Source organism: Puma concolor, chromosome A3 (genome assembly GCF_028749965.1).
Source record: "Puma concolor isolate L17-30 chromosome A3, mPumCon1.1.hap2, whole genome shotgun sequence".
In the NCBI taxonomy this organism is placed as follows: Eukaryota; Metazoa; Chordata; class Mammalia; order Carnivora; family Felidae; genus Puma; species Puma concolor.
This window is the reverse complement of record NC_141669.1, coordinates 23,535,272-23,559,448: the sequence shown is the minus strand read 5'-3', so window position 1 is coordinate 23,559,448 and position 24,177 is coordinate 23,535,272. Positions and strand designations below refer to the sequence as shown.

Sequence of the window (24,177 nt, the reverse complement as noted above, 5' to 3'; positions counted from 1 at the left end):
AGTAGTTTGGGAAACATAAACTCAACTAATGTTGAACTAGTTTCTTAACTAGATGATGTCTCAGGACCCTTAATAGGTTCTATGTATTGTAATGCTCTAATAAGGGGTAGAGGATGAAGTGGTTTCCAAATACATATGACCATAGACCCATATGAAGCAATTTCTATATCTGTGTGACATAGAAGACCTGTGTGTTCATGAAATATGTCTTAGGACCAGAGTTTTGAGGAACACATGTTACAAATCAATGTTCCAATCTCTCTCAAAGTTTGCAGGGCAACTAGCCCAGAACTTGAGCCCAAGTGAATAACAAATTTGTAATTCAAATTTTTATAAATCATATTTTACCTCTTGGGACCATCAAGAACAAATCAGATCTCAAGAAAGTTGTTCAGATGAGTCAAGGTGTGTATCTCCCTCACCAGCTGGTACCAGGACACCGTTACTTCCCTCCTGAAAAGTCATCAGAAGCAGAAGAGAAGGAAAAGCCCTTCAGAGAAAAAAATACCCCAGAGAAGATATAAAAGAGAGACAGAACATGTCTTCCTACCATCACACAGTCAACTGAGGATCTCCCTGACAACCACCACCACCAATCTTCTCTCTAAAAATTATCAACTACCACAAATGCAAGCTTTTCTGAGTAATTTCAGCCCCCTCCAGACTACAACCAACAAACACTTCCCCAAACCACCCACCCATTACCTGAGGTGCCAGGCTTCAAGGGCGTTTTCAAAGGCGAGAAGTCCCAGGCCCAGTTCTATAGTTTCCAGACCTGCTGGTCTCCAGCAGCCTCGAGTAGTCAGCCAGGACTCCCCGGGGGGAGAGAGAGACAAGCAGGAGGAGACACCCACATCCTCTCCAAAGAGACTAACCAGGCCTGATGGTCTCTGGGTACCTGGCTCTGTCTGATGAGTATGGAAAGAAAAGACTCTTGTTTCTCACTGTTCCTCTGGGTGACAGTTACCATGGATATGAATCAATTTTGGGTGCTTGTCATTTGCCAATAGAAAATAAAGAGCAAACTCGCCCTGAACCACAGTCATGTAGGGACGCATAGGCAGACAGCCTAACACCAGCCCGGGTCTGCTGATGGAGTGGACGCCAGCTGTGAGCTCACGGTAGGTCCTAACGTGGCACTTACGTGAGCACACGGGGCCCTCACAGTACACACGCTCTCACAGAGAAGCAGTGTGACGTAGATGGATGCTAACTCCCTCTACCCCTTATTAATACGCAGGAAACCAGAATTCTAAAGGACACCCTCCAGGAATACCCAAATATCTGAAAACAAGCCCATGGGGGCAGGCCTGGTAATGGGGCATTTAATAATCAGAGCCACCCTTAGTTGCCAGTCTGAGCACTTTATAGACACTAGCTCATTTATCCCCACAACAATCCTTGGGGGTACATACTCTAACTACCTCCACTTGGCAGATGAAGAAACTGAGGCACAGCGCATCATCGAGACAGCAGCGGTAGGGCCAGGATCAAAAACCAACTTATCTAGTTTCCTAGCAGTTCTCCTGTACTGTCAGGACGTCAAGGACCCAGCTTGTCCCGGTGGCCTTGTGCAGATCAGTAAATGTCTCTGTACCCCATTTTCTCATCTGTAAAACAGGAATAAAAATATTTTCCCTGCTTACGTCCTAGCACCATTATAAGAATCATGTCAAAGCTAATCCAAATTTAGGGAAGAGAAAAAGAAAGGAAATTAACATTCACTAATCACCTACTATGTGTCAGAGAAGTTACATTGGTTCTTACATAATGGCTTGTCTCTAATTCTGCAAGAGAGATAAGGAAAACCATGTGTCAAAGACCTCATAGTCAGGAAGCCCAAGAGTCTGAATTCAAAAGGGGTCTATCTGGTTCCAAAACTTTTGTTTTTTATGTTTTCCATTGTTTTTGAAAAATGTTTTTTAAATTTTGGTAATGTTTATCTATTCTTGAGAGAGCACGGGCCAACATGGGAGGGACAGAGAGGGAGGGAGACACAGAATCCGAAGCAGGCTCCAGGCTTTGAACTGTCAGCACAGAGCCAGATGCGGGGCTCAAACTCATGAACCATGAGATCATGACCTGAGCTGAAGTCGGACACTCAACTGTCCAGGCACCCCTGGTTTTTGTATACCAACATGGTTACAAAAAGAACCCACTAGCATTAATAACCCAAGTGCCTTTAGGACTCTAGTCTTCTAGAATCCTCATTTGCCCCACCAGTGTGAGCATGTCCTGCCTCACTGGACACAGAAAGGCTGTGGCCTCCAACTTTTGCAGGTGGGAAAGGTGGCCACCCTAGCCCAAGACCCCCTGCCTGTGAGTCATCTGTAGCACCCACTACTGTGCCCCACATCCTGCCAGGCAAGTCCAGACCCAACATACTCACTTTCCAATGGGGCGAAAACCAGAACTGAAGGTGACATGGCAAGTCTCAGCCCCTAGAGGTAGCACGCAGTGCAATGCAAACCTTGCAGAACTCCTAAAGCCCAGCCAGAATCTTCCTGAAACCTCTCCGTGCACAAAGTAGCCTGACGCTTCACCATAAAACACAGATGGACATTTGTCACTGTTGCCACAAACAGAAATGGCACATCCTCCCGGCGACACCAAAGGGCAAATAGCCTGCATTTCTCTCTTGCTGGTGTTATCAGAGCCCGCACAACAGCGGAGAGATGGTCTCCCCTTGCCAGAGGCAGGGTGAGCCTGCTTGGGGGACCCTCTGAAATACCATGACCACGGCAGAAGCAATGACTCTCTAAGGATCCTGTGAGTGACAGGGGAGTGCTTCCCAAGAAACACATCCTTGGGATGTGTGTAGGTTGGAGGAGGAGGGCAAAGGTATAAAGAATGAAGATGGCCTCGTCTCCTCCAAAGAGACACACTGAGAAAGAGGGCAGACCCAGTGGGGTGGGGCGTGGGGGAGACAGCGTGACAGACGACAAACAGAGCCAAAAAGAGAACATCTACGACAGCACAGCACGTCTCTGAATATAGAAGCCAAGGTGGTCACATGGAGAATTTGCAGTGTTATGGGGGGAAAGCAACAATTTAAGCTGTTTAAAAAGAGAGGCCTTAACTGGAAAATAGATGAAGACGGGGGAATGAATACACTTCCGGTTGGGAGCAGTGGTTTTGTACTTGATGTTCTGCTGGCTCTGTGGTCTTCAGCTAGTTTTGTAACATCTCTGAGGCTTTTTACTGAACCTTCGTGTGCTGCTGGCCACTGGAGACACTAGGAACCTTATTTCATTGCATCTTTACAGCCACCTTTAGGAGATGTTACGTACTTTGATTTTGTGGATGATGACGCTGGTACTCAGGGAAGGTAAGGGCTTGCCAAAGCTCACAGAGGAAGTGCTGGGGTCTGGACCCTCAGCACTCTGCTCCAAAGCTTTTGCCATACTCAATTTCTTCATAGGAAAAGGCACACCAGGCCTGGCCCCCTCTGATAGGGCCCATGCAGGCCCTAAGATAAGACAAGAGTTACAGAGCTTTAATGTGTACAATTTTTAAGCAGAGTGGCCTATTTGGGTTTTATTCTTTCTTAACTTTAAAAGATCCAAACCAATAAACAGTCCAGACTTGAAAAAATTTCTTGAACTCTGACAATCCATAAAAAAATATTCTCTGTCTTTGCCCCCTCAAACAATACATTTGAGGACAAGCTCCTTGGGGGGGCCTAAGAATACAATGTCAAACCCACTGCTTCTCTTTCTCTTATAAAGGTTTTACATTTGCAAACTTGCAGACTTTAAGAAACAAAAAACAAATATGATTTTCTTGTACACATGAAAGTTCTCAAGTCCAGAGTCTTGCAAATGTCTCTGAAATGCGGTAGGCTCTCCTGAGAAACTCATGAGCTGTCATAACACAGAGGAAAAATGGCCACCATTTCTCCTGCGTTCTTGGGGAGTAGGCAGCTGTTATAAACCATCGTCCTGGTGGGGATAGTATGGTCTTATTTTTATATTTATAGATACATATGCTCATAGAAAAGTCTGGAAGGATATATGCTAAAACATTATTTCTGCTTACTTCATGATGGAGGGATTATGGATGATTTTTACTTCAATTGGTATTTCAAGGTTTTCCACTATGAACGTAGATAATTTATATGCATTTTTAAATTACTGTAATAAAGACTATGTAGCCACATAAAAAAGATCAATAATCAAAAGTTAAATGAGACGTCTCCTTCTGACATGATGGAATAACATAGACCGGATTTACCCTCCCACGATAGACAATTAGAAAAACAGACAAAATATATGAAACTATTATTTTTAGACCCTGGACAACAGGCAGCACTAGCAATTCCTGAGGGAAAGGAAACGGATGTAGTGAGGCCTGAAGGAATCTGCTTGGAGGCACATTCCAGACCACAGAGCAGGGAAGGGGACCCCCAATCCGGCTGTGTTGAGGAGACAGAGAGGGGGGTTCAGAGGAGCTGATGCAGCTGGAAGTCACAAGACAGAGTTCTGGTGGAGAAGGAGGTGGGTGGAAAAATGGCTCCAAACAACTCTGCCTAGGTGTGCCCTTGAGTCTTTACGAATACCAAGATGCTCATGTGTAAAGTGAAATTCCAGGAGGTCAAAGAGCTACCAAGAAACAGTGAGCGGAGGAGTTCCCAGAACTCACACAGCATTTAACCAGCATTCCGACTAACCAGAATGGAGAGTCCTTGTTGATAACTCAGGGCATTCACTAGGGACCCATAGGGTCATGCATATTGTGATGCATGTGGAAACCTAGAGCCATCAGTAAAGTAATAAAACAAAGAAGTAGAGCGAATAAGACCATGGTGAAGATAAAGTGGAATTATTTTGAGAGAGAGGGTGTGAGCAGGGGAGTGGCAGAAGGAGAGACAGAAGAGGACAGAGAGAACCTTAAGCAGCCTCTATGCCCAGCACTGAGCCCAAAGTGGGTCTCGATCTCACAACCCACCATGAGACATGACCTGAGCCTAAATCAAGAGACTTGTTGAACCAACTGAGCCACCCAGGTGCCACTAAAGTGGAATTTTTAAAACTATTTATCCAAAAGTCACGAAAAGAAGGGGAAGGGGTACCCTGGGTGGCTTAGTCGGTTAAGCATTGGACTTTGGCTCAGGTCATGATCTCGTGGTTCATGGGTTCAAGCCCCACATCAGGCTCTGCACTGACAGCTCTGAGCCTGGAACCTACCTTAGATTCTGTGTCTCCCTCTCTCTCTCTGCCCCTCCTCCGCTTGTGTGCTTGTTCTCTCTCTCCCTTTCTCTCTCTCTCTCTCTCTCAAAAATAAATAAATGTTAAAAAAAAAAAAGAAGCCTCCAAGTGTTTATTTAAACAAAAGAAGAAGACAGAGGGAACAAAGACCAGAAGAGACAAATAGAAAACTAATAGCAAGATGGTACATTTAATCCCAATCATTCTGATAACTACAGTAAATGAACATGGTCTAAACATTCAAGGAAGAAAGAGTCAGACTGGGAAAAAACAAAACCCAACTATATGCTGCTTACAAGACATCACTTTAAAATTTAAAACACAGGGGCACCTGGGTGGCTCAGTCGGTTAAGCATCCAATGATGCTGAGCCTGGAGCTTGCTTCGGATTCTGTGTCTCCCTCTCTCTCTGCCCCTCCCCCACTCGCACTCTGTCTCTCTCTCAAAAATAAATAAACATTAAAAAAATTAAAATAAATAAATTAAATAAAATTTTAAACACAGGCAAAAAGTAAAAGAATGGAAAGAGATTTAATATATTGTGCAAACAATACACATAAGGGAAGTGGCAATGCTGCGTTAATATCAGACAATGCAGACATTAGAATAAGAGCTTCCACCAGGTATAAAGAGGGACATTCCACAATGACAAAGAGGCCAATTCATCAAGAAGACACAATAATCCTAAATGTGGACGTGCCCAATAATGAAGCTTAATATACGGAACCAAAAACTGGCAGAACGCAAGGAAAAACAGACAAACTCATATTTACAGTTGAATACTTCAGTAGACCTCTTTCAATAATGGATAGGATAAGTAGACACAAAAAGTAGAAAACCTGAACAACACCATCAAACAACTTGACTTAATTGATATGTATAGAACATTCTACTGAACAATAGCAAACACCCATTCTTTTCGAGTGCAAGAGAAACATTCACTGAGGTAGATTATGTACTGGGCCATAAAACAAGCCTCAGTAAGTGTAAAGAATTAAGTCATACAGAGGATATTCTCTTACCATAACAGAATTAAATTAGAAAGTAATAATAGAGAGATCCTCAGGAAATCCCCAAATATTTGGAAATGAAAAATCACACTTCTAAATAATCCATGAGTCGCAGGAGAACTCACAAGAGAAAAGAGAAATTAGAGAATGTTTTGTGCTGAATGAAAATGAAAATACAGCCTGTCAAAATTTGTGGGTTGTAGCAAAGGGAAAACTTAGCTTTAAATGCTAAAACCAGAGGGGCACATGGGTGGCTCAGTCGGTTGAGCACCTGACTTCAGCTCAGATCATGATCTCACACTTTGATCTCATAAAATTCAGTTCGAGCCCTGTGTCGGGCTCTGTGCTGACAGCTTAGAACCTGGAGCCTGCTTCAGATTCTCTGTCTCCCTCTCTCTCTGCTCCTCCCCCACTTGCACTCTCTCTCTCAAAATAAACGTTAAGAAACAAAAGATTTGTTGAAACCCATTCACCTATATACTTAAAATGTATGCTACTGATTGTAAATTATACCTCAATAAAGCTTGTTTTTAAACCAGCATCACTAATAGTGGGACAACGTATCATTATCTCACCTCCTGAGGTGTTACAATATGAAGTATACAGTGTCATCTTTGAAGTCTTATCGAAACCATTAAACCTAAATCTAATTAAGCCTTAAGATCCGTGCTGCTCCGTACCATAGCCCCTAGCCACATGCAGCTATTTCAATGTATATTAATGAATGAAAATTAAATAAAATTTAAAAATCAGTTATGCAGCCATGCTGTCTACATTCTAAGTGCTCAGTGACCACACGTAGCTGTTGACTACCATATTGGACGTCTCAGAGAACATTTCCATCATCACAGAAAATATTCTAGTGGATAGTACTGAGTTGTAACATCCAGATTATAGAAAACACAGAGGATAGAATAAGTTGTATCCTCGACAGGGAAACAACCAAATCCAGCATGTGGCTCATTCTATAAGACAACTGTCATGGTCTCTTCAATGTGTTAATGTCATAGAAAAAAACTAAGGAAGGAAAATGGGAGATACTGTGAGCAAAAGTAGCAAAAGAAGACTTAAGCAGATCCAGTGAGTGAACCTTGACTAGATCCTGGCTTGAAAAATGACAGCTATAAAAAATAAAATACACTTGGGGGACAGTTGGAAAAAATCGAATATGAACTGGACAAACGGGAATTACTATTTGATCTTTTTAGCATAATATTGGCACTGTGATTATGTTGGAGGTCACAATTTTCAGGAACTTCACAATGAAGTATTTAGAAGTAAAGTTTGGTGACATCTCCAATGCACTTTCTAAAAGATCAGCAAAAATAAACATGCACACAAATATAGATGAAGCAAAATGAAATATTAGCAGTGGATTAATGTAAGTGGTATGCATACAGATAATTACACTATTCTTCTAACTTTTCTGTATATTTGAAATTTTTATAAGTTGGGAAAAGTGGAAAAAAATTCTACGTCCCTCCCATTATTGCCATAGCATAGAATCATGGTCTCCACGGACCAGGCTTTACAGGGGAAACTGATGCAATTGATGTATGGTATGTGTGACCTTTCTCTGATTTTGGCTTTATTATTATTACTTCACTTTTGAAGGAAATGCAGGAAGGGGAACATCCAATCAAGCTTCCTGTGCTGGGTGACTCACAGACGGCTGCTTCTCCTGTCGGCTGGGCATTTTGTCAGGTAGGTGCTTGGCCTCCAGTGGGGAAGGGGGCTGGTGCTGGCAGTGGGTCCGGGAAGGGTGCAGACAGGCCAGCGGCCCACTTTGTCCAAATGGGCCAACCACCTGAAGACTCAACCTCCTCTAAATAGGGGTTCACTTCTGGGTCCTTCTCATAATGCGTGTTGCTGGGCTTGAGACACCCAGGCTCTGTTTTAGGACCTGGACACCAGAAAACAGAACTGGGAGCGCCTCATGGTTTCTCTGGGGCAACCCCAGAAAGTAGGGTGTGCAGAAGGCACAGCCCCACAGAGAGGTCAGAACTAGCAGCTTTTCCTCAAGACTCCCGAAAGCAGAAATTTGCACAAAGCAAGGATGGCACCTAGTGGTTGTTTTATATGGATGCTGTCCTTCCAGCCTGAGAAAGTAACCAGGGCAACCTGGGGAGGATGGGAGAAAATTCAACGCCCTGAGAAAACTCAAGCAAGGGCAGAAAGCAACACACGTGTGCACTCTAAACTAGACACTGAATGTCCAGTGAGGGTGAGAGGACCATCTGGGACTACCTGAGAAAATGTTGCCATAGGCTCTCCCCATTCATCAAAACTCATTTTGGTTTCTTGAAACTAGACAGTCTCCCACACTTCACTGATCAAGGATCTCAGTTCTAAGGTGTTCATGTTATGTTTCTAGAACGCACCTCTTAAGCATCTATTTTGCTCCTCACTTTTGTTCTTCGACATTCTGATCTCTGGTTGGGAGTAGATTGGTCTCCCCTTTCTCATGGCTTCCACGGCACCTGTCTTGTAAAAATAAATGACATTTACTTCATTCTACCTTGTTTTCTAAGTACTTGTTCAACTGTATCTCCCCACTCATCCCCACCCCTAAATTGTAAGTGCCATAAGTCACAATCCCAGGGACATTCCAACGCTGTGTGTCAAATGCAATCAACTGTGTGCAAAGCACTGAGCACCCAGCTGTGAAACAAGAAAGGCAGGAAAAACCCTTCTCGATGAAAAGATTCCCACCTATGCAGAACCCCAGTGCCTCCCGTATCCTACTGGAGTCCTAAACAAACACACAAAATCATTCAGTCATGAGGTAAGAGCCTGAGGAATATGATGTGCCAGAACAGGCCAATTATTTACTTTGCCCAAACTGGAATGTTCAGCCACACACACTCCTAAACTACAATTAGATCATTTCTTCCAATGCGATTACCCCAACCTGCAGAGGTAGTAGCAAGAGCCACCATTTCCCAATTAAAAAAAAATCATCATCATATGATATTCCTATCCAACGGGAAAACTAAATTTTAATGTTATAACATTCCATGATGGAATCAATTATTTTACTCCATTGCTCTACCCCAAGCCAGGCCAACTGGTCCTGAGGCAGTTTTAAGGAATGAGGAAGTTCTGTCTTCAAACTTGGAAAGTCTTCCAGCATGTGCCAGGTAATAAAAAGTGAGTTCCAGTTGCAGAATGCTACATACAGTATACCATTTACGTGAGAAACAGAGAAATGACTTATTTTCTAAGAGCACATGTATGTAGGCAAAGAAAGGCATAGGAAAAGCTTCAGAAGAACCCAGCCTCTAAAATAACCATGCTCACCTCTGTGTGTGACCATCGTGAGTGGTGAGGAAGGGGAGCCGAGGTGGGGGGCAGATTTAGTTCAGCCTTATACATAATGTTTTCATCCTTTCTGACAAGAATGTATTTCTGTATTACTTGTCTAAGATTTATTTTTTCAATGAAGTACCTGGAGCGATCAGATTCAGAGGCAAAAGGGACAACAGTGGTTGCCAGGGGCTATGGTGAAGGGGAGAGGAGTTAGGGTTCAGAGGGTAAAGAGTGTCAATTTGAGAGGATGAAAAGGTTCTGGAGATGGGTGGTGGTGATGTGCGCACAACATGAATGTACTTACTAATGCCACTGAACTGGTTAAAATGGTAAATTTTATATTATGTATATTTTACCACAACTTAAACATTTTTTAATTTGTTAATGCTTTAACTCTCTGTGAGGTATACAACAGCTCAGTTCACAATGAACCTGACTTTGGGCAGGAGACTGCCCCCTTCACCACCGTGATGTGACATGCCCAGACCTGGGTGATTGATGTGGTGATACCTGAACCAAATCGAAGCCACGCTTTCCCAGGAACCGGCAATTTGGACTGGCTCAAGCTCCCAGGGGGAAAACAGTAACACACTTTGATGGTGTTTGAAGAATTTCATAAAGGGGCTACTTGCAAAGGTGTGGGCAGAGTTAGGGGAAATTGGCCGGAGAGGGTGAGGCATTGAGAAAGATAGGCAAGAAAGCAAAGTGAATTCAAACTGCAGCCACAGAAGAGCAAAGGGGGGATTGTTCCTGGACTCTAGCCAGAGCTAAGTCCCTGCCACCCCAAGGCCAGCTGGCTAGTCGGGAGAGCTAGCCCAGGCCAATAAACAAGACCCTCCTGTCCTCCCACCCCTGCCAGTCCCACCCATTGGCTGATCCCAACCAGCTGCCAGCCCAGGAGCTGGGCTGATGCAGTTTATAAAACCCAGGCTCCTAGCCATGGAGCAGATGGAGAAAGCGGGATAGTGGATCTGGAGACGCAGAGAATATCCAGCTCTCCTGAGAGTCAGCAGTGGCTGGATTATAACATCATAAACTTGGGGACAGAGGCGACAGAGGGCAGAAGATAAGGGACTGCTCAGAGCCGTTGCTGGTTCTTCCCCCTCCCACCTGTAATCCCTTCCTGAGGGCCAGCTGGTTCTGCCTGTGCACTGAGATTCTCTGAAGTTGTAATACGTTTGTTTTGCTTAAGCTGCCTCCAGTCAAGTTTTTTTCTTACAACCAAAGAATATTTACTTAACAATATGGAAGAATGAAAAAATATTTAGGGAATATTTATAGGTATAGAGATACCAACAACAAAAATGAATTAATTGCAAAGCAACACTGGTTCACACCAATGTAGCAGTGATACAAAGGAGAGAACAGTGAATAGAATGGTTGGCAATGAACCAGACCTGCCATATGAGCATACGTCTACAGGCCAGAGTCTTAGTCTGCTCAGGCCGCTGGACAAATACCACAGACTGGGAGCCTTAGACAGCAAACATTTCTCTCTCACAGTTCTGAAGCCTGGGAAGCCCAAGATCAAGGTGCCGGCAGATCTGGTGCCTGGTGAGAACCTGCTTCCTGGTTGGTTGGTGGATGGCCATCCTCTCGTTGGACGCGCACACGGAGAGAGCAGAGACAGGAAGTAAGCTCTCTCGGGTTTTCTATATAAAGGCAAGAACCCCACCATGAGAACTGCACTCTCCTGACTTGATCACCTCCCAAACGTTGCATCTCCAAATACCATCACATCGGGGATTAGGGGATCGACATACGAATTTGGGGAGGACACAAATTCAGTCCAGTGCTAACAGTATTCAACAGTGTGGAGAAAACTGGTGTGTGTGGAGGGAAAACTAAATTAGAGCCTCCCCCATCTCACAGATACATGGAAAAGAATTCAAAATGGATTACAGCAGCAGCTTTCAAGTGTCTTACCCACAGAAACATGTTTTAGATTGCAACCTAACATATATATGCCCCTCTAAAACAATCACTCTCATCTACATGCAACGTATTGATGTTTTATAGCAATTATTTTTTCTACTTGGAAAAATAGTGGTTGCAACCAACTTTATTTCACATGGATTGATAAATCACAACCAGTTACTAGAAAGGTAAATGTGGGGGGGCAGGGGAGATGAAGAGGACTAAAACAAAATACAAGGAGTATCTTCCCAGGGGAAAGGTTTTTTAAGCTTAAAAATAAGAAAACCATAAAGGAAAATAGTATCATACAAAAAATGAAAAGGCAAGTCGGGGGAAAATATCTGTGGCATGTTTGGCAAGGGATGAATAGCTTTAATAAATAAAAAGTCTTTACAGATAAATAAGACAATCCCTTTAAGCAAAGACAAGGACCTGATCTTGCAAGTCTAAAGAAAGAGTCATAAAAAAAAAAAAAAATCAATACAACCTTTCTGGAAAAGGATTTAGCAAATTTCATGTCTGAAGAGAATATTCATGTATTTTATTAACTAACGCTATTCCTAATACCTCATAAGGATACATTTAAAAAGAAATACAAAACGTGGGCAAAATGTTCACTGTAGCGTTACTTACAACAAATTTAAAGTAGAACATGATGGAATACTAAAAACCACAGATAGCATTATTTCAAAGGGTAATTAATAATATTAATGTGACAAAGAATAAAATGAACAAATGTTAGGATTCCAATTTCTTAAGAAAAATGTGTGCGCACTCATGCAAAGAGAAAAAGATTTTTTTTTAATTTTTTTTAAAGAGAAAAAGATTTAAAGGAGATACTCCAAACAGTATAAACGGTTATCTGTTAATATAATTTTATTTTCCTTCCTTACGCATTTTGGTATTTTCCAAAATTTACTCAATGGATGCCATTGTTTTTAAAACAATAGGGTTTAAAAATACATTAAAGAAAAGGGGGTGGGAGGGGTGCCTGGGTGACTCAGTCTGTTAAGTGACTCTTAATCTCTGCTCAGGTCATGATTTCATGGTTCCTGATCTCATGATCTCACTGTGCACTGACAGTGTAGAGCCTGCTTGGGATTCTCTCTCCCTCTGCCCCGCTCCCCTACTCGTGCGCTCGCTCTTTCTCTCAAAAAACGAACAAAAGGGAAAAGGAAAAACAAATCGGTTAAAAACGTCCACATATATTTTGCCACAATACAGAAGGGGAGGCAGACTTTGCTAGGTTGAAAATACTTAACAAGGTCAAAGTTTGGCTGAAAATGGCAAGTTTATTGCTTAGGTGTAACTGCATGGTGATGGTGCCCATGGTCAGGAGGAAGCTGTCCACTAAATTATTAGAATGTACCCTAACCAGCCGTCCTAAGTGGGTGGGTGCCTGAGGAGGCCCAGAACACCTGCGTTCCAACCACAGTAACTGTCCCATTAAAAGCAGGATCAGGGGCGCCTGGGTGGCGCAGTCGGTTAAGCGTCCGACTTCAGCCAGGTCACGATCTCGCGGTCCGTGGGTTCGAGCCCCGCGTCGGGCTCTGGGCTGATGGCTCAGAGCCTGGAGCCTGTTTCCGATTCTGTGTCTCCCTCTCTCTCTGCCCCTCCCCCGTTCATGCTCTGTCTCTCTCTCTGTCCCAAAAATAAATAAACGTTGAAAAAAAAAAATTAAAAAAAAAAAAAAAAAAAAAAAAAAAGCAGGATCAGTATGAAGTGAAGGGCCCAGAGCAAGGTGAGGAAAGCCTAGAATTCCACCCCCTTCACAATATAGACTACACACTGCCCGTTACACAAGCTAGTAAAACCATCCAATTCATTGCTTATTCCAATTTCACACTCTGGTTCAAAGACAATCTTCCAATTATAAAGCCAGCTTACTCTGTGGCTTTCCTGTGCAGAAAGACAGGTCTCACCAAACTTGAACACGCTACTCCACTTGAGAGATATGCTTCTCACTGTAAATACACCATTTAAATACCAATCTTTCCTAGAAGCCTTGTTAACTCTTTCACTTCACGAAATTGCATCACTTCTAAAGACAAAGGCAATTAGTTTCTGAACCTGAGAAGCTTTGGCCCAGTTTTGCAACATCGTGACCACACAGGGCCAGCTAAGGCAGCTAGCTGCCACATGGCCTCAGTCTTCAGGGATTGCAGAAGGTCAGGCACCACCATGCCCCTTCGCCTCTTTCTAACTGGAACAAAACACGCTACGGTGGGGCCAAGGGTCTAACAAAATGCTTTCATACCTACTTACTTCCATCAGGAAATCCCTTCACTTCAGCGGCCAGTTAAGTATAGTTATTTCCTCCCCCTTTGAGTGATCATTACCTACAAAGAATATGCCAGGCAACTTTTAGAGTGGTGATTTTCAACTTCGGGGTTTTTCATTTGACATTCCTCACGTGCATTTATAATTGCCTTGTTCTTCTCAGAACTACCTTCCTATCAAAAACTATCCACAAAGTACTTGCGAAGTACGCTCAATCTGGTTTTCTCACAGCCAGTCAGCCAGCATTGTACAGAAGAGACACAATACCATCTATCCCGCACTTGTGCCAGACCGTGCCTGCTAATCTGTCTACACGGCTACAGACTCTCATTCTACATTTTCTGATCCGGTATACAAATTGTGGACACAAAATGGGTTAGCACAAAGGACAGTGCTGAGGTGCCGTAAAGGTAAAGAACACATTATATTAAAAAACAAGTTTGCGGGGGAGGGGGGGGGCCGAGGGGGCGCCTGGGTGGCTCAGTCAGTTAAGCGTTCGACTTCAGCTCAGGTCATGATCTCATGGTTCGTGGGTTCAAGCCCCGCGTTGGGCTCTGTGTTAACGGTTCAGAGCCTGGAGACTGCTTTGGATTCTGTGTCTCCCTCTGTCTCTGCCCCTCCCCGGCTTGTGCTCGGTCTCTCAAAAATGAATAAATGTAAAAAAAAATTTTTTTTTTAATAAATAAAGATAAATAAAATCTTAGGGGCACCTGGGTGGCTCAGTTGGTTAAGCGTCCAACTCAATTTTGGCTCAGATCATGATCTCACAGTTCGTGAGTTTGAGCCCCTCCCTGCCTATTGTGGGGCTCTGTCCTGGCAGTGTGGAGCCTGCTTGGGATTTTCTCTCCACCCCGCCCCAATCATGCTCTCTCTCTTAAAATAAATCAACAAACTTAAAAAAAAAATATTTCCTTCCTTAAAAAAAAATTGTACACCTGAGTTGCCTTCAAAGAAGAGATCAACAAATGGTCATGAAGGGCATCATAAAGAACACCGTGGCCTGGGAGGACACACCAGTAATATCACCTACAGTTGAAAGAATCACAGCTGAAGGTTGTCATGAATTCAGATTTCAAGAGAATAAAGAGTAAATAAACATCAGCCCCTCCTACTCCATGGTCATGCTTTCTTGGATGCATTCCTTGAAGTTTCTCTTGTCGTACTCAGATGCTGAAGCCCCAGGCCTGGGTGCTCTTCCTATGTACAAGTGCTCTATGGGAAGCTCACGCAGTCTTGTGGCTTAACTGTCACATACATGTCAATACTAAACCTACACCTCCATCTCACTTTCGCCAAGTCAACTGGGTAGGTATGTGCCTTCTTAATTACACATCTAGAACTCAACATGTCCAAAACTCAATTCCTGATTTACTTTTCTAAACTTGCTCTGCCCATAGCATCATCCAGGTGCTCCAGCAAAAAACACTGGGGAGTCTTCCGTGACTCATCCTCTTCCATACCTCACAAGAAATCCAATTAGCTCTGATTTTAAAACAATCCCAGAAGCCAACCAAACCCAGACTACCACAATGGTCTAAGTCACCATCATCTCTCACTTGGATTACTGCCAAAGCATCCTCCTGGTCTCTGCCTATTAGAATACAATTTTTCGATTTCTCAACATAGCACCAGAATGATACAAAATTCTCAACACATAAGCCAGATAGCACTCCTCTGCCCAAACACTGCAACTTTATCAGTGAGAGCACAACCAGTGCCAACAATGGCCTGCAAGGCCCTATGAAACCTGACTGCTCATTACCTCTGCTAACCTCTTGATGTACTCTCCCCGTTTGTCTCACTGACCATCTTGCTGCAACACAATCACAGGCAGGTGCTGGCCACAGGGCTTTTGCTCAGGCAGTTTCCTCACCTACAACACTCTTCCCCAGATACCCACTTGCTAACTCCCTCACCCCTCCTAGTCTATGTTCAAACCTTACCTTCTCAACAAACCTTACCCTGATTATGTATTTAATTCTGCAGCCTACACTCTCCCACCCCCAACTCCCCCCCATTAAGTCACCATCTAACGTACTACATAGAATTTACTTGCTCTTACACATTGTGTTTGCCTATCTCTCTGGTAGAACACAGCTTCTCAGGACAGAATTCAGTGATGTATGCCAAGCAACTACATAATCCCTGGCACAGAGTAGGTACAATCAATCAGTATTTGTTGAATGAATGAATGTACAATGCTGAGAGTTAATTTCCATAGGGAACAGCCTTATATCAATATACCCAGTGTTCTCACTACCACGATTCCACTTCTGCACCCCAAGAGCCCCGCTGCACTAAAACTTCAAAAGTCCCAAACCTAAGTTTGATACCTACTTACATCAAAACATATACTCTGTATATTCATCTACACCCAAAGACTTCTTTACAAATTAATCTGATACCCCTACCTATTTAGTATTCTTGCCAAAAACATTTAAACCAGAATCTAACCACAAGGAAACAATCAGACGAATCCAGATGGTAAAACATTTCTCCAACACAGCCTTATTTATGGGAATCATTTAAATATCAAAATCATGACACACATACACAAAGGGGGATATTCTGGATTAACAGAGCAGTAACCACAACCAAATACAATGTGTTAATCCTTGATCATGAATGTAGGGTTAACTTTTCAAAATAAAAGGTTGGGAGGAAAAATTATTCTCAGAAAAGACACCACCACACACACAAAGCGCGGTTGCCCTGGATTAGGAGTGGAACGACAATGGTGAAAAACACCCTGAAACTAGAAACGTCTTTGAAACAAGCCTAATTAAGCTCCGGATTTGTCTAACCCCAACAATAATTAGTAAGCAATCACTACACACATGGTCCTTTACTTCTCCCGGGAGAGTCAGGTGCAGGGAAACCATGACCACCACTGCAGCCTCGGGCTGTGGGAGCATGACTCAGCCAGCGGGGCTGCATCCCAATTCAAAGTTCCTGGTTCTTTCACTTCGTTACAAATTCCAGGTTTTCCAACAAACCCTGAGAGTGTACCTATTAATGCTAGCGGAGTAGGATCACTTTCTTGAAACCTTCACAACAAGCCCAAATAGGTGGCTGTGTTCCTCTACATACACCACAAGACAAGACTGGGTAAAGATGAATATTTATTCACTTTACAAAGAGAATGGTATTAAATTGCCATAAACAGTTCCATTTATAGACAAATATAACTGTACATTACACCAGTAGCTGGCTCAAACTTGTTTCCCAAGATGCCTATATGGCTCCGGCTCCATTAGTTGAGCACAGAAATCTCTTGTCCTGCCACTGGTGTTAAAAAGTCCCTCAGAGATCATGGTTTTGTGTTTTACATATTCACAGGTGGTAAAAATAAACCCATCTCCCCAGCCCTCCCTTAGAGTTGAGCTCCCATCTGCATGTTCCCTAGAGAGCACTAAACAAATACTGGCTCATTCTTTAAAATTAAAAAAAAAAAAAAAAAAAAAAAAAAGGTACTGATAATTTGAAAAGGCTTTTGTTGCACACCAAAATACTTATTTATACATACATAAAAAAATCTTGAGTCAGATTTATTATTTTAAAGGTAAACAGATACCCTAACACTGCCAAGAGTGGGTAATGAAAAGGAAGGAAAACATTAAATTACTGAATTATAAAAATATTTTCTTTGGAAAAAAATTCCAACAAGGTTATCATTAATATCTAAAACCAAAGAGAAAAAAATAAACAATTGTTCTTTGATCCATTAGTAATTTAAATAAAAGTGAAAACCTCTTCAAAAGCAGCTATAACTGAATTTTTTAAAAAGTTGCAAATAATGGATACTTCTAAATCTATACACTGATGATTCTTTACAGGCAACTTGCAGTCAAGAAAAATCCTTAATATGGCTAATTCTTTAGTTTTTTTAATTAGCATAATTTTTTGTGTGTTTTAAAAAAATATTCCACATGACAGATTAAAAAATAAATGGCTGTTTAGGGGAAGCACTCCAAATATTCAGCCTGACTCAAATCAGATCACCACCATTCACAGACAAGCTAGGGAAATTGTATGATTGTATGATCTCACTTTAATTTTTAAAATCGCAACCGTTTTTACTACGAATCTTTAGTCATCCCTTCATATTTTATGAAAATGTACCAAATTAAAAATTGTTTTCACTAGTGCTGCTTCATATCTGGATTTGACGAGAGATACCGACCTGAGATAAGAGCTGACTCCTTCACAAAGTCCAGTTCTTGAAACCCTACAAGGGAAAGGTCTTCATCTTCACTCCTGTCAATTCTTGGTATAACCAACCATACTAGGATATTATATTATAAAAATATACCATATATTGGACACTCATGTCAGTACATTGCAGAAAATGTCTATTTACTGTGTAAAGTTTATTAACATTTGAATGAAACACTCTTATTTACACAGCTAAGTCTGGGGTGCTCAGGACAGCAAGATGGCATGGGAACCACCATGAGGAACTTGGAAATGTGCAACGGTCCTTGGCATCCGTCCCAGAGACAACCCTCCCAGGAGAACTCGGCAGCACTGGGCAAGGTGAGCCAGAGATTACATAGTTCCATTGGCTTCTTTTCCATCTTCATTCTTCTTCACTTTCATTTTCAGGATCTAAATCAGAATCTCCATTTAATTCCTTCTCACTTGCCACATCTCTGTCCTCACCATTTTCCTCGTCTTTTTCTTCAGCATCTTCCTCTTCCTCCTCTTCATCAACATCCTCATCTTTTTCACTTTCTTTATCTTCCTCATCTTCATCCCAATTATCCTGGTAGAAATATATTAAATAAGGAAAGCATTCATTAAGTCCTCGTTCTTACAGAACACAAGGATATAAAAGCAGATTTATGTAACAGGAAACAAATCACTCACATCAGAATCCTTCTCTATTTCATCATCTGACTCCTCTTCAGAAGACTCTACAAGGAGAAAACCCAGCCTTAAGTTTGTAATCAACAAGCAGAGGGCAGAGCCCTAAAAACTAAATAGAATCAGATTCCTGAATGTACTTTTAGAAATATATTCAGCTATCATCCACCTAAGAAGTAACATTAAGTTAATACTCTTATTTGCATAAAAGTACATTTACTGTTTTATTCCACCAAGATCTCACTGAGGAGGACAAAGTACCAAAACCTTAACAAAATCCATCCTTAAAAACTTAAGCCAAGGATGTGGAGAAAAGGAAACCCTCATGCACTATTGGTAGAAATGTAAATTGGTACTGGCATTACTGAAAACAGTATGGAGGCTCTCCCAAGAAATTAACAATAAAACTACCAGATGACCCATCAATTATGCTGCTGGGTAGATGTCAAAGGAAACAAAGTCAGGATCTCAAAGAGACACCTGCACCCCCATGTTCACTGCAGCATTATTTACAACAGCCAAGACACGGAAACAACCTAAGAGTCCACTGATGGAATGGATGGATGTTTAAAAAAAATGTGGTATACATTCAGCCACTGAACTCAGCTATTAAATATCATTCAGCTTTTTAAAAAAGGACATCATCCCATTTATGACAACATGGATAGACCTTGAGGGTACTGGGCTAAGTGCAATAAGTATGACAGAGAAAGATAAATACTGTATGATCTCACTTATGTGTGCAATCTAAACAACACAAAACTTACAGAGAAGAGACTGGTGGTTGCCAGACATGGGGAATGCACGGTAGGGAGAAATGAGTGAAAATTAAAAGATACAAGCTTCCAGTTATAAGATAAAGAAGTCCTGCGGATATAATGTACAGCATGGTGACCACAATTAACGATACTGTACAGTTTATTTGAAAGCTGCTAAGAGAATAAAAAAAGTTCTTATTGTTAGGGGGGAAAAATGCAACTATGTATGGTGATGGATGTTAATTAAACATATTATGGTGGCCATTTCGCAATACATACATGTATCAAATCATTATGTTGCACGCCTAAAAAAATATAATGTCATGGGTAAATTGTATCTCAATAAAATTTGGAAAAATGCACATGAAGTCTAATTAATTCAGGTATGCTTTTATGTCCTTCAATTATGTTCTGTAATTTTCTCTATATAAAGATTTGTTTAATTTTTAGATATATTTCTAGGGACTTCATAGTTTTGATTGCTGCTATGAATGAGATCTTCTTCCTAATAAATTTCCTGACTGGGACACATGTTAGTAGACACACAATATGTTACTGGAACATAATAATGCTACTGATTCCGATTCCTTTTTGCTGATCTTGATATCCAGTAAACTTACTTCCTTATCTCATTCATGATGGTATAACTGTAGATTCTGCTGCATTTTCTAAGTTGTGATGGTTAACAACTGCCAAGTCCAATGTTCTAGAATTCACTTCTTTCATACAGTACTAGGCAGGATATCCAGAAGCAATAAAAAGTACATTATTGTCTAGTTCCTGACTTTATGGGAATGCTTCCAAACTCTGCCTTGATACAGATTAAGAGAATTCCTTTAAATCTGTAGATTGCTTAGATTATCAATAATGACATAAAGACTGAATTTTATGGAATTCTTTTTCTAGATCTATTCGTATATAGTGTTCTAGTAATCGGTTAATGTAGTAACTACATTAATAAATCCTTGATGCTAAATTGTCTTACAATCTTCAAATAAATTCTACTTGGTATTTTAGTTAAGCACTTCTATAATCTACTACTCGGGATATTTGAAGATGGTCTAAAATGTTGTTTTCTTAATATCCTAATCTGGTTTTGACTCATAAAATGCCAAAATTGTTTGTAACAAAAATGACTTATTCCTTGAAAGACTGATCAAAATTCACCTATAAAAACTCTATGCCTGGCATCTTTGAGCAAATGTTTTGATTAAACCAATTTTAGGGCCATCAGCTTATTCAAGGTTTCTAGTTCTTTTTATTTAGTCAACTTTGGTCATTAATGTTTCCTAAGAAATTACCTATTGTCATCTAGGGTCATAATGTGCTGGCCTAAAGTTTGTTCACAGTGTTCTCCTACTTCTGTTCATCTCTTCCATACCTAATGCCCTTTTTTGTTACTCTATTGTATTTGTGCCTTCTCTTTTCTTATTTGATCGTATTTTGCCACAGAAGGTGTGCCAAGCATGATCTTATTCACATTCATGTTCTTTAAAATAAGATAACAGAATTCAAAGTTAAAAGATGAATGTTCCAATTCTAAATTCTACACTGCCCCAAACCTTACCTTCCTCATATACCAATTTTGCCTTTTGCTCAGGACAAGTCATTCCCTTTGATTTCTCTGAAGCTGTGACCTGAAAGACAATACGGTTTTATCATGAAACAGAGTACACGGTTATTTCAAGTATCGCAACCCCCACCACACTCCACCTTCCTCACAGTAAACTTGCCCTCAACCACTACGGTGGATGGCCTTAATACGATACAGGTCAAATACAGAGCAAAGAGCAAATTTGCCAAATACGATAAAGAATTACTCTGTAAAAGTTGAAAAACCCTGTAAGGTGATCAGAATTTCTTTCTGTGCCTGGAACTTGTTGTTCATAGCACAACTGTCCTAAGCATATTAACAACTGAAATAGGATAGTGAGAACCCCTCCGGAAAACAGGCACAATTAGGTTTACTTACGATCGAATACATAACATTTCCGAGTTATTAACATTTATCAATTTCTTGCTGAAACACATGGCTTTCAATTCCTCCCTGTATTCCTATCACATCCAAAGTTTAGCACAAAACAATTTGATTTACTCACTTGAGTAATCAGAAGAATAAGCTTTCCATGAAGGTGGGAGAGTTTCTGAAAAGTTTTTACTCTGCTTTCCATTAACTGGTATAGTGTCCCCAGCTGGGGTACCAGATCAGGCAACTAGGGAGGGAAAAAAGATGATGTCATACCATCATGACAAAGTATAAATAACAAACATACAAATCATGCTCAGACACACCCAAGTATTCAGCCACTGCCCCCCAAGTATCTGCTTGCACATCCAGTGGCAGTGTCTGCTTGGGACACAGCCTAACAACATCTCAGATTTTTGTAGGCCTTCAATGTCCTAATGGCAAAAAAAACAATGGATTTTGTTAAGTAATGATACAGGGTCAGAAGAAACCACAAGGTAGTTCAAGAAAAAGCAGGGGAGGGTGCTGTTCTTTGTGCTGATCATGAGGTTTTAGAGAAGGTCAATACAAATGAGACACTGAATAAAAAATAGATATATCCCCGGGGTGCCTGGGTGGCTCAGTAGATTGGGCATCAGACTTCAGCTCAGGTCATGATCTCATGGTTCAGGAGTTCGAGCCTCGCATCGGGCTCTGTGCTTGATAGCTCAGAGCCTAGACGCCGCTTCAGATTCTGTGTCTCCCTCTCTCTCTGCCCGTCCCCTGCTTGCACTCTGTCTCTCTCAAAAATAAATAAACATTAAAAAATATATACATCCCCACCATATATCTCCGGGATAAAGAGGACTTTCCTCTGAAACTTACTCTGACAGTATCACATTATCTACTTCTACCATAAGTCCTCAGAGCAAGTTGAAGGGAGCTCTTCCCAGTTTCCAGAGACCAGAGACCAGCACAACAGAGCAACATAGTACGAAGCTGACCTTATCGTATTTCAAACATACTCCCTATTAATGAATCCTATGAACCATGCTTAAGGAATTAAAGCACGGATTAAATTGTCCCTCCATAGGAACAAAAAAATGGACCCTACTCTGCCCTTTAATTAGCCTTTACTTGTCTCCTATCACTGACAATTTAGCACAAATAAGAGTATTTCATTTACATGTTAAATAGCAAACAGACACAAAAAGAATAAAACAAAGTTTAACATGATCACATTCCAATTACCATCATCTCTTATTTGTCCCTATTCAGGAGGTAAGTTCCAGGAATATGGGTATCTGAGTGTCTTGTCCATTACTTAAGCCCCATGCCTAGCACAGTCCCTCGGCTTAAAGAAGGTAAAGATACCTGATAAGGAAGGAGGAAAGGAAGGAAATGTAGAAGGAAAACCACTGTTTTCTGAGGTGAGAGAACTCTTGGCAGTCGAGTCCTCTCTATACCACGCTTCTTTGGTCTGTTTTGCCATGACTGTGAACATTACACAACTACTACTCCAGCAGTTCAACCTTAGGAGTTGATTCGGGAATGAATTTCACTACAAGGCCTCCTAGGGCTCTTTTCACTTCTAAACAAGTAAATGAGGTCACAAAATAAGTGCTGCCCGGTTTACCAGCCACAGTCCCAAGTCTTGAAGCTTGTGGGACTCTGCGCCTGCCCATGAGATGCCAATCAGCCACTCCACTCACCACTGCCCTCAACTGCCCTCCCAAGATTCTGCAACCTGGGAAACCCAACAGCGTACCTCCCCACATTCTAACATCCTGGCGAATTCTCCCCAGACACAAAGAACACGCTGCTGGTTATCCAATTGTTTCTCCAATTTCAAACTAATGAAGGGGGAAAGGAGCCTGAGACAGAACAAGGGACAAGGGACCAGGCGAAGTTGGATGAAACTGTGTTAAGAAAGTAAGAATAGGGGCGCTTGGGTGGCTCAGTTAAGTGTCCAACTTTGGCTCAGGTCATGATGTCACAGTTCATGAGTTCGAGCCTTGCACTGGGCTCTGCACTGACAGCTAGGAGCCTGGAGACTGCTTCAGATTCTCTCTCACTCTCTCTGCCCCTCCCCTACTCATTCATGCTCTCTCACACACAAAAATTAACAAACATTGAAAAAAATTGTTTAAAGGAAGAGTAAAATTAAGAATTTTCTTAAGAAAACCTATTACATGGCACTAAATAATAAAATTAAAGAAAAAAGTAAATTGGATAATTTTATTTCTAGCTTAAAATATAACTGATTTGATGATGTGGCAAAGAACACAATTCATATTATGACATAAAATTGTTTTTTTCTGGTGTTGCTTTAAGATTTTATGTTCCATGCTTCCCATTTGCATAGATAATCAAGAGCTTACAGCAGTCCTACAAAATGACATGTATTAAATATTTAATTTCATTTTTACCACAAGCTATTTGTTATTGTCCTGGGACAAGGTAGGACAGGGGAGAGATACATACAATGTAAAAAATAATTTTGTGAAACAGGTTACATACATAGAAAACTACATCTAAAGGCTAATATAGTAAGTCAGTATGTTACTTTTCTCCTTTCTGTATTTTTTCAAAGTTCTCTACAGAATATATATTACTTTTAAAACCCAGGGCAGGGGCGCCTGGGTGGCGCAGTCGGTTAAGCGTCCGACTTCAGCCAGGTCACGATCTCGCGGTCCGTGAGTTCGAGCCCCGCGTCAGGCTCTGGGCTGATGGCTCAGAGCCTGGAGCCTGTTTCCGATTCTGTGTCTCCCTCTCTCTCTGCCCCTCCCCCGTTCATGCTCTGTCTCTCTCTGTCCCAAAAATAAATAAACGTTGAAAAAAAAAATTTTTTTAAAACCCAGGGCAAAAAAAAGAGGCCAATTTACA

The 24,177-nt window shown here is 41.5% G+C and overlaps 1 protein-coding gene across 1 annotated transcript in view; it reads right to left on the bottom strand.

Annotated features, from left to right (window-relative positions):
• Positions 1–16,831: 16,831 nt before the first annotated feature.
• Positions 16,832–24,177, bottom strand: part of WDR43 (WD repeat domain 43) — a 48,794-nt gene continuing 41,448 nt past the window's right edge. The window contains exons 15-18 of the mRNA XM_025927321.2: positions 21,446–21,559; positions 20,914–20,983; positions 18,592–18,638; positions 16,832–18,487 (exon numbers count right to left, since the gene is read on the bottom strand). Of these exons, the coding sequence (XP_025783106.1) occupies positions 18,302–18,487; positions 18,592–18,638; positions 20,914–20,983; positions 21,446–21,559 (417 nt within the window). The 3' untranslated portion in view covers positions 16,832–18,301. The remainder of the gene's footprint in view (positions 18,488–18,591; positions 18,639–20,913; positions 20,984–21,445; positions 21,560–24,177) is intronic.